At 34.3% G+C, this 12558-nt stretch overlaps 1 protein-coding gene across 1 annotated transcript in view; it reads left to right on the forward strand.

The window, feature by feature from the left end:
* LOC139129213 (uncharacterized) overlaps nucleotides 1-12278 on the forward strand; it is a 23201-nt gene extending 10923 nt beyond the window's left edge. Inside the window, exon 7 of the mRNA XM_070694853.1 lies at nucleotides 10874-12278. Within this exon, the coding sequence (XP_070550954.1) occupies nucleotides 10874-11667 (794 nt within the window). The 3' untranslated portion in view covers nucleotides 11668-12278. The remainder of the gene's footprint in view (nucleotides 1-10873) is intronic.
* Nucleotides 12279-12558: the final 280 nt, after the last annotated feature.

Consider the following 12558-nt stretch of genomic DNA (forward strand, 5'->3'; position numbering starts at 1 on the left):
GTCGAATAGACTGGCCTTCTCAAAGAAGTCAGTACGTCAAATATCAGGGCGTTTAAATATCTCGGTCTATTAAGTGCAGTATGTTGCGAAGTGAACGTGAAGTTTCCAGTGCATCTCCGTCCAGAAAGTGTTGAATTAAAAGGTTTCCAAATCTGCACTTTCCTTCTTCGAGATATATTTTTTTTAACCAAATTTCGGTGCAATGTTTGTTTGCTTGGTTTTTCACACCCAGTAACAAGATGCTGTTCTATCGCACACAGACTATATTCAAGAAACTAAATAAAGATATGTAAATACATGTACATTTTTGATTCACTTTACAAAAATATCAGTTTATAGATCTTATTTATACCATGGGTAACACACTGAAAATACAAATCAAACAACCTGATTACTGAGTTCTACATTAAGCATTAACAAACTTACAGTGAAAACTTTTCTGAGAACATCACTGGTGTCATCAGAAGAGATGATGGTATCCTACATACATTTGTAAAATCATGTACATTTATGGCACTGTGTTCTCCCCAGGATTTTGTTAAAAGAGGGCGAAGACGTGCAAACGCGGTCGCGGGGGGAGGTCAGGAGGGGGGGGGTGTCCTCCTCCTGCCATTGGAGCTTTTGAAAAACAGAGATTAAAATAGTGTTATTTGGTGGCACTTGGGGAGTATTTTTTCAGATTTTTTTCATATGAAAAAGCTCAAAGGAAAAGAAATCTTAACTTTATATAACTTTTATTCCAGTTCACTGATTTCAATGAAGATTATATTTTTGAAAACGAAAACATAGCGACAGACATACATTTATTCATCGATGTCAAAATTATCACCATAACACTTACGCTAAATGTGTTCTCAGCCTGATACACGTACACGTCCGACCGAGTCTAACAATAGGTGTTTTGCTTTGGGCAGGAATACACAAGCGAAATTCTAACCCCCTATAAAAACTTCAGAGTACTCTGCTCTCCTTGGTTACCCTCAAGTTCCTAGGCATGTTTATACAGCTAAGTCGGTTACCTAATGCACGGCCCTATGCACAGTAAGTGAGCCTACCCACAATTTCCCTTGATTTGTTCACAGACATTTTTTGCTAAAGGCTTTTTCAATTTATTAGTTTTTAACAATTTTTAAGTAACAATTTAAGTTCAGGATTATTTGTTAAAACTATGTTCCAAAATTATTGATTATGTTTAAAATTCAAGAGTAAATTGAATGCGAAGTCGATGTTTGGTGGTGCTAAAATTGTACTCTTGTCAAGGTAAAGATATCAGCAACTAAGATGGTCTCATCATACCACCTGTCAGACATGCAAATTTCCTTTATTACGAACATTAAAAAAAATCAATATCCTTCTTTTGCCAACACAGATGCAACTTATTCCCTTAGTTTCCTTGAAAATATTGTGTATGGCTGTCAAAAATCTATGTTGACAAAATTACAAAATTACTATATATCTCCTCCGCGAAAAAGGGGTTGATCTTCTCATTATTCACAGTGAGTAATCAAAAAATTATGATTATCAGAACAATGTTGAATTTTGAAATATGGACCGAGTTGTTCTGTGTACAGAAGAAATTTGCTTCAGTTAAGTGAGTGATCTCCGTGTGTACAGATCATGGAGAATTGTGGGTAGCCTCACTTACTGTGCTGTGGAGGGACTGACCGTGGCTAACGTTACGGCCTTTGCCATGCATATATGGCTGCCATCAATGAATGAGTTGCACATGGGCTTATGATCTCGGATGACATCACGCTCAAGCTTGCATTTTGTTTGTAAATCACTGTCAACTTTTTCCCGCGTACATTTTATTGTTTTATTTTTCAAAAAAATAAATCTTTTTCATTTCTGGCAAGGGGGCGCTCGGAATTTACAAGAGGGCGCCACGCCCCTGTTACCTTATTCAGGGAGAACACTGCCTGGCATTTACTTGTGCTTGAAAAAAATATGTCATTGTTTGACAAGTGTCCTGGTTTGTGTGATATTAGCAAGTTGAACAGTCCACTTGACTGACTGAGTCCACTTGACCCAGTTCATGGCAGGCTGTCTCTCTTCTTGTGGTATTTTGACAAAATCCATACATTCAGATTTACACATTTCTGGAAAACACTGTGGAGGGACCGTGGCAATTTCAATTTCAGCATACTTCCTCTAATCAGAAGGTCAAGTATACTGTACAATTGTTCATATTCAGTTATTGTTCCGCAAGCTTGAAATGGTTTATGCTTTATAAAACTCCAGAGCTACTGCTTGATTTTTATTGATGCTGCAGTGTGCATCGAACAATTGCCAAGATTTTTTTCCGAGTCGTAATTGTCCATAATTGTTTTTCCATCAGCCACTTAAAGCCAGATTTTTTTTCGAGCAACTCCACCTGGCATCTTTTTTTCCCCCAAATCTTCCAAGCCCCCCCCCCCCCCCAGGATATCAAATGGTCCACCCCTAATGGATATTATGTGTACTTGATGTGTACTTCTCTTCATCAGTGTCAATGAATGGTAGCACTGTGAGATCAACATCTACCAAGTTTCATCAAATTTGATGACGTATTTCTAGACATACCATTCTAGTTAGGAAAGTTCATGAAACATGTCAATTAAAAATTAACCAACATGAAACTGCTAACTTAATGTCTTTATTCCATGTTAAAGCAATGTGACCTCAACATCTGTACCAATTTCATGAAATTTGATGAACCACATCTTGACGTGTCAGCCTAATTACGAATATTCTTAAAATATGCAAATCAGCAGTTAATTGACATGATACTAATACATATATGTGCATGCCATAACATTACTGGAATATCAACATCTGTTTCATCAAATTTGCTGAAGTATTTCTAGACATAGTACACTCATTATGAAAGTTCATCAGCCAGCAAATAAGCAATCACTTGACATGATACCGCTTTATATCTTCGCACAGTATGTAATAATCTTGAAAAATTAACAACTGTACCAAGTTGCATAAATTTGATGCTGTATTTCTTGACATTGCCAACTAATTAGGAAGTTCATTAACTGTCAATTAGCAATTAATTTGAGTGACACTGATAAATGTCTTCATTCAAATGTTAAGAAATTTAAACTCGACGTCTGCAACATATTTCCTGAATTAGTTTGACTATTTCTTGACATATCAACCTGATTGTGAAAAGTCATTCAATATACAAATAGCATATAATTGACATGATACTTCGTAATGTCTTCGAACAGTAAAACAGTATAAGGCAACATAATCCTTCAGAATGCTTGTAGACTTGGTTTCAGTATCACCTACAGTTGTTTATCTATCAAGAGTTCTTAAACTTACCCCTTTGAATTTTACTGCTATTGTTTAACAGTATGTTCTTAAACTACTTATCCAACTAACTACATGTTTTTGATAGCATGTAGATGAATCTCAGCACTCTTATGGTCAGTCATCTGTGTGGATTCTATTATAGTTCTTGCGTGCATACGTACGTACGTACGTACGTACATACATACATACATACATACATACATACATACATACATACATACATACATACATACATACATACATACATACATACATACATACATACATACATACATACATACATACATACATACATACATACGTACATGCTTGCATACATACATACATACATACATACGTACATGCATGGGATACGTATGTATGTATGTATGTATGTATGTATGTATGTATGTATGTATGTATGTATGTATGTATGTATGTATGTATGTATGTATGTATGTATGTGCATGCGTGTGTGTATATGCATCCGTCCATCAAGACAAACAGACAGACATCCATTAAGACAGACATACATTAGGACAACAAGACATCCATTCATCAATCAATCCATTCATCCGGACAAACATCCATCCAGAGAGACAGACAGACATCTGGACATCCATGTCCAGACAGACATCTATTCATAAATCAATCACTCCAGACAGTCAGACAGTCAGACAGCAGACGGACAGGCAGACATTAACACCCAATACATCCATCCATCCAGATAGACATCCATCCATCCATCCAACAGACAGACAGACATTCATCCAGACATCCATCCATCCATCAACTCAGAGACAGACAGACAGACAGACGACCATCTGTCCATCTATCCAGACAAACATCCATCCATCCATCAGTCCAGACAAACATCCACCCATCAATCAAGACAAACAGACATCCATCCATCACGATGTACATATCTAGACAGACATCCATCCATCCATCTAGACATTTATCAGTTCAGACAGAAATCCATAAATAAATCAAGACAGACAGACAGACATCGGGACTACCATACATTCATCCAGTTATCCATCAATCAATCCATCCAGTCATCTGTCCATCCATCCATCCATCCATTTATACATACATTGCCAATGTCCATTGTAAAGACATCTATCCTCTCACAAAATCCCCTGTTTCATGACAGCTAAAAGAAACTGTTGTGGCAGTAATTCATTAATAAAAGATACTTGTAAATCTGTACTTAATATTATTTTTATTACAAGACTATGAGGTTTCAGTATCTTTATTGAGATCTGAAAATTTCTCTTATCACAAAAAAGTCATTTAGTAAAAAACATCAAAAGTTCAGTACCATATTACCACCATATCACCAACACTGAAAGGGATTTTTAAATGCTCTTCTGATGTTGAAGCAGCTGTAGATGAACTGAACAGCAGCAATTATGCATACACAGAACCCATCATGTATACCAAGTCCATATACTCAAAGCAAGAGACGTTTAAAAGACTCTAACTGAATACACAAAAAATTTAAAAAAATAAGAATGATAACAAAGTCATGACTTTAAACATGAAAACACTAAACAAACATAATTCAGAAATAAATTTAACAAGATCACTACCAGTATGTAGCATCACTTGATTTAGCAAGCCAAAATGAATATTCAAAATTTATTAGGTTTAGTAAAATTGATTGCATCAACAGATAATCTGAGAGACAGCTGTTTTTCAAAGAATATTATTTTCTTTACTTGAAATCACCTAATCCATAGGAAGATAAAAACCACATGTAAAGCATGACAAAACATGTGAGAAGTGCTCCTTCAGAAAATGCATATCACATGGGAAATATCTTTATAAAGATACCTCTTTCAACCTAAAAATAATGTTTGAAACCATTTACCAAAAGATAACAGAATTTATCAAAGTGTACATATACAAATTTTAACTAATCAGAATTATACTGACTCCAAATTTACATGAAATTTGAAATGATCTGAATATTTGCAATATTTCATGAATTATCTAAACTACATCCTCAAGACCCTTAACTCAGACCCTAACAAAAAATTATGCATTAAATAAATATGTGTTCCTGTATATCTTAATAACAATCAGCGATTTAACAACATTAACACAGCATGGCTTGATGTGGTTTTGTTACATTTGTATTCAGTCAGCTGCATGCCATCAGTTACAGAACACACTACAGCCACTGATAATGCACACGCGGGAGAAACATTATTATACAAATCAGCAACAATGCCATCTTTTCTTCTTTTATTTCTGATGAATTATAATGTAGCTGGTGTTTGAATACATAGTATACTTTATTATTCATAAAATATCATTTATTAAATGTTGGCAATTACTCAGTAGACACTCACATCATTGTAATGGAATCACAACCTTAACAAGTGAGCATGACAGTTCATTATTAGATTCATACTAGTTCATTTTTAGGGTTGTGTTTCCCTGCTGTGTTAATGTTGTAAAATCGCTGATACAATGCCTTGGACAATTCTGGTCTGCAGCTGGAATGATTTTGATCATAAATGTAAAGTGTGAAAGTGTACACAAGCCTGATAAGCTTTGAGAAATTACCCAGTATTTTCTGATAATATCAGGCTAGTGATATTTATCATGTATACAGAGGATTTACACAGAAATAAACTTTGACCTAGTCAGACATGCATGCATGCATGCATGTATGTATTATGTATATATATATGTATGTATGTATGTATGTATGTATGTATGTATGTATGTATGTATGTATGTAGTATGTATGTATGTATGTATGTATGTATGTATGTATGTATGTATGTATGTTAGAAAGTAGGAAAAACTCAACTTGAAAATAGCGAAACTAGGAAAACAAAAATGTACTGTAATGACAGTCCAACTGAAATATGTTAACTTTGAAATTACACAGTCATTACACAGGATCAGAGTCCTGTACCAGGCCCATCATTTCTACATCCTAAATGTTTAATACATGCATTCATTTTCTTCACTTTCTATGATTCTTCAAAGCTGTGCCCACCACCATCACTTTCTAATCAGTATCAAATTGTGGCAACTGTCATCCATTCTGTAGTAAAGTTATCAATACTGCCCTCACAGTCCATTAGAATTTCAACTGCAGATTGATCATCAAAGGTTAATTAGAATATATATCAGAATCACTATGACTCTCAAATTGTAGCAGCAGTTATTCATTCTGTTGTCCCCATCATCAACACTGCCCTCACAGTTCAAGTAGAATTTCAACTGCAGATTCATCATAACAAGTTAATCAGAATATCCCTCAGGGTCGCCATCAGTTTCTACACTGGCAGCTGTCATTCATTCTGTGGTTACTATCATCAATACTGCCACCAAAGTTCATAAGAATTTCAACTGCGGATTCATTATTACAAGTTAATCAGAATCTCCATCACCATCAGTTTCAAACTGTGACAGCTGTCATTCCTTCTGTAGTCAGCATCATCAATACTGCCCTCACAGTTCAAGTAGAATTTTTAACCCTACAGATTCATTATTACAAGTTAATCAGAATATCCATCACCATCAGTTTCAAACTGTCACAGCTGTCATTCCTTCTGTGGACAGCATCATCAATACTGCCCTCACAGTTCAAGTAGAATGTCAACTGCATATTCATCATTACAAGTATGACTGTGAAAGAATGCCTCACTGGAGTCATCTTCACTGTTCTCTAATCAGTCCTTATCACTCTGAAAGATATTAATAAAATGTGGTTTAATTAAATTGTGTATGATGTATTACATAGCACATATATAGTTGTACAGTAAGTTTTATGAAAGTAGAAGTTTAATCTCTCAGCAGTACAACTAGTGTCACTATTTCTAACTGTAGCATGTATGTGACATAAATACCTTCATTATTTACTTCTCTGCATTATAGATGATATTAACATGACTGTAATGGCATGCATACAATACATACTGATAACAGTACTTAGTAAGTCTCCATCCGTTGCAGAGTGCTGCTATCTCTGTAATAATTCATGGTATACCATTGATAAAGACTCGAATACCAACACAAGGAACAGAAGACAGACAAGATTCTACACTGACAATTGCCAAATAAGACTTTAAAGGCCCTCTAGCTGTAACTCTTACAAATTTTTAAACACAAAATATCTTTCTATTCTCTCCTGGTTTTCTCTGAATTCTACCCTCTGAAGGGATATGGGCTTTTACTGCATTAGGAAACCATTCCTTTGTGAAACATTTGACAAGAAAATTCTCATTTTAATTTCCCGCCATTTTCAAAAATCGGTATTATTACAAGGAAACAGAACATACAATGTCACAGTTGAAAACATTCACCCCTATGTATCACATTGGACTACTCTGTGCAGTTTATGTGAAGATTTCAGTGCAGATATACACAGGATCACCGATATTTGCTTTTCCGCATGGGGCTGCAATTGAATGTTTGGGCAAACACGTAATCACAGTGTAATCTTTATCTTGTTCAAAATTGCGTATACAGTCCACGAGGGTAGTTAATAATAAGTGCATACACAAACCTAAGTACATTCTGACAAACTTATTTAAGCTTGAAAGTAAAGTCATAAAAACAATGCTGAAAGATACAGCTAGTGGGGGTTTAATGTTGCAGTAGTGCTTCACTGTCATAATCTTTGGTCATTGTAAATATATAAATTTGTAGTACACATACAAGATTCTCAGTTTTCATTATTTTTTTAAAGAAAGAGGAGAAAACAACTTTCATTTTCATTGTACTTTGACAATATCACAAAGAACACTTCAAAACTTAAAGCATGTCAGGCAAGCATTTAAAAAAAAAATATATTCTATGATCAAAAAATTGACAAACTTGATTACACCAACATACTCCCTTTAGATCAAAATACCAAATATGAGAGCTATCAAATACATTTTAATAATTGGTGAAGATTTTTTGGCTAAGGGGTGGAACATTTGATTTCTTGGGGTGGGGATGGAGGATTTTAGGATAATTTTTTTACGGGCCACATTTATAGAAAAAAAAATTGCCTCCCCAGCAGACATGGAAAAAAAATGCTTAAAGACTGTCTGAAAAAATGTTTCCATGTAACCTGAGAGAGTAGACTGTGTCTGTCTTCAGTAGTCTCTGGAGCTGCCACCGTTGGCAGTTAAATATGGCCAAGCTTTCATAGAATCATCTGCTGTATAGGATATATGGCATGGATGACCAGAAACCCGTGTAAGCACGGATATGTACTGGTATTCTGTTAAAATGCATTCCTGCTAACTTACTTAAACAAAAATTATGTTTATTCGTACTTCAGGTAAAAGGTAAAGAGGTTAGACTTTGTTAGTTTAAAAACTTCCATATAAAGGGGAAGTCCTAAATCCCTAGATCTTGCATTAGTTGTTGTTGACATTGGCTGTTTATGTGATTTAAGTCCAGTATTTTTCCATTGAAAGTTGTGTACAGTTAGTCAATTTGCACAGAGATGAAGCTGATAAAAAGCTGCACCTTCAACAATTTACTATAAACGTTTTATAAGACAGCAAATTTCTTGGAATGCATTGTATCTGAAAACCAAAGATGAAAGTTCATGCTGTCAGAAAATAATTTTCTGCCAAAAGATTTTTTTTTGATATTCACATTCTGGAAAGCTGACCTATCCTACAATTATCACAATTGTTGTACAAAAGCCAGTAGCTTGAATTTTGTTTTGCGAAACTAATTTTGAATAAAATACTCAAAAATTTAATTGACAACTGAAGCAGGTTATCCCCAAAATTTGCAAAATGTCCCCAAAAGTATATGGTAGTGGGACACAGTGTCCCCTGGTTTAAAATTCCTGGCTGCAACACTTACCTTGTATGGTACCTTGGGGAATGCTAGTTGAGTACATACATATGCAGTGATACAGGCTTGGTAGACAAGTTGAATATTGTGTTTCAGCATGCTGTTGGGAGATATCAAGAAACTTCAGTTGATACATTGAATAAAAATATTCCAAAATAATCATCATTTGCAGTTTTTGTCCGCTGTTACAAGGTCTACTTTGGTTTTCTCATAACATTTCAATGCATTCAAATATTTTGGATTTTTTCAAAATACAAGTCATGAAATACTGCCAAAAATCCAAGAATGTGATTAATTGTTATCACCATTAGCAATTGGCTGACATAACAATGTTATTCAATTTTTCAATGCATTTCTTACAAAACTCTAGAATCTGAAAAATTAAAAGTAAATATTTTACAGTACCAAAATATTTTCACACATCCCCTATATCCTAGAGAAATTTCTCAAATCCCCCTCTCTACTACCCTAAAAATTTGAGATCCCCAAAATTCTTCCATCCCCTCACAATTATTTGTGAATGTACCATAGCCTTATGGTAATTAGTAACTACCACAGATATGAAATAGACAAGGAAACAATCGCAACGAACATAAAAATACGTGAATTTGCAGAATATTACAAACAATTTTCAAAATATTGCCTAATTTTACTGTATATTCATCCATTATGCAAATTAATAATTATCTGAGAGATATTATTCACATGATGATGAAATGTGATGGCACAGCTAAAGCTTCAGTAACAATTCAACAAATTCCGGCCTATCACGCTGAAAATTCTCCAGGTACAGCCTAATTACCTAAAATCATTAATTATGCAAATTGATAATATTTATGAGAAAAAATTAACAAGACAAAATGCCTTGACACTGCCAAGATATCTGCAGCATTTCCAGAAAATTGTACCATATAATAGCAAAGCATTGTTGAGATACAGCCTAATTACCTAAATTCATTAATTATGCAAATAAGTAATTACCTGCAGAGATAAAATACACTGGACAAAAGGCAATGACTCTGCTATGACTTCAGAAACAATTCCACAAAACTGTACCATACTAACCAAACCAATACTGAGTTACAGCCTAATTACTTAATTTCATTAATTATGCAAATTAATAATTACCAAAGATATCACATTCCCTGGACCAAATGCAATGACACTGCCATGACTTCAGAAACAATTCAATGAAATTGTGGCACATTATGACAATCCATTACAGAGATACAGCCTAATTACCTAAATTCATTAATTATGCAAATTACTAATACCACAGCGATAAAATTCACTGGACAAAAGACAATGACATGCCATCACTTCAGTGACAATTCCACAAACTTGTAGCATATTACACCAATCTGTTATTGAGATACAGCCTAATTACCTAAATTCATTAACTATGCAAATTCATTAGTTATGCAAATTACTTGATCAGAGCAATTTTAATTATTGCCAAAATTTCTTATGATAAGAATGTCAAAACTATAACTGTCATTACTTCATTGAACAACTTACTACTAACATTTACAAACAGCTAAAAAATACAATAACAAGCCTGAAAGATTTGTTTGTGGGTGAAATATAATTAATTATGTAAATGAGTACAATTTTCACCATTTTAATTTTTCAATTGCTAGGAATTTTTCAAGAAATTGTCACCTTCATGTCAAAAAACCATGTTTCAATGGCAGTACTATTGTTTTATCAGCTGATGACCTTTGACCTACATTTGTAAATTGTTACCTTACACCTATAGGTACACCACTGTCCAACACTGTCAGGGTTTTATTGTCGAGAGATGGCAAGAAATCATCAGGAGAAGACTTTAAGCCACATGGATTGACAATAAACCAGAATGGACATGTACTTGTCTGTGACTACCGATATGGAGACAGTGACGATGGCAGTGTGAAGACAGTAACAGCAGACACTGCACAGATTCTAACATCTGTCACAGTTCATGGCTTACCTCACAATTTCAAACCATACGACACAAAAATGGCAGACAATGGTGACTATTACACAGCGGATATCGGCAACAAATGCATTGTAGTGAGTGATGCAAAGAGTGAAGTGAAACAAATAATAGCAATGGGTAAACTGAAATGCCCCACTGGTGTATTTGTTGATAAAGACAGAAATGTTTTCATAGCAGACTACAGTGCAGACTGTGTAATCAAATGTAATGGAGATGGGGACATTATTTCAAGTCAACAACTCAGTCAGCCCTACTCTCTGACCATGAATAGCAAATATCAACTCATAGTGTCATGTCAGGGTGAAAATTGTATCTATGTTTTGGACAGTAATCTTGAAATATTGAATCAATTTGGAAGTGATCACTTAGTGAGACCATATGGAGTTACAGTTGACAATGCAGACAATATTTATGTGGCAGATGATAGGAAGATAGTGAAATTTGATAGACAGGGTGAATACCAGGAAACTGTAACTGTAGATGGATTCCCTCGGTACATTGCAGTGTTTACAGACGGTAGAATAGTTTATTCAGATTGGAATGATTCCACTGTCAAGGTCATTTACAAGTAAGAAATCTGAGAAGACAGTCAATGCAAATATTGCAGCAAATACAACTTGTACAACTGAACAACATGCAAACACATCACCACCATAACTGACACAATTTTCCTGATTTTCTCATCAAAACTCAATATTTGTCAGCCAAGTTTGGGTTAGAATTTCTCGTTATGATGTCAGGAAATGACTCCAAGTGGAATTGAAACCCTTGGATGAAATTTTGTATTTTTTTCAGAGTGAATTTTGTTGTAAAATGTGAAGAAATTGTAATCCGCTTTGTTTTGATGCCATGAACAATGTCAATAATTTCATTTTTCTCAGAAACTATTCACAATTTCCTAGTCATGTTGGGGTTAGAATTTCTCATCTTGATGTAAGGAATCCAATAATGTTAAAATTAAAGTCATTGGTTGAAATTTTGTATTATTTTCAGAGTCAACTTTTTGTAAAATGTGAAGAAATTGTGATCAGGTTTGATTTGATGCAATTGTTTTGACACAGAGAATACAAATAATTTCATTTTTCTGAGAAATGTTCATAATTTCCTGGCCATGTTGGGGTTAGAATTTTACGTCTTGATGTAAAGAATTCGAAAATCATAATATTAAAGTCATCGGTTGAAATTTTCATGTTTTTTTATAAAGAGATATTTTGATATTTCTGCAGAATGTCCTGTGTTGACATGACTTCCATTCAACATTCAATCAAATTTCAACATGATTTCTAGATTTCTGAGTTAATGTTCAGATTTTCCTGGTCATGTTAGGGTTAGAATTTCACGTCTTGATGTAATTAAGTTCATAAAGTAGAAATCAAAGTGATCGGTTGAAATTTTCATATTTTTTACAGAATACATTTGTTAATTCTGTACAGCATTGCAATGACAGTTGTATTCACTGTAAA

This window comes from Ptychodera flava, chromosome 3, assembly GCF_041260155.1.
Source record: "Ptychodera flava strain L36383 chromosome 3, AS_Pfla_20210202, whole genome shotgun sequence".
Lineage (NCBI taxonomy): Eukaryota > Metazoa > Hemichordata > Enteropneusta > Ptychoderidae > Ptychodera > Ptychodera flava.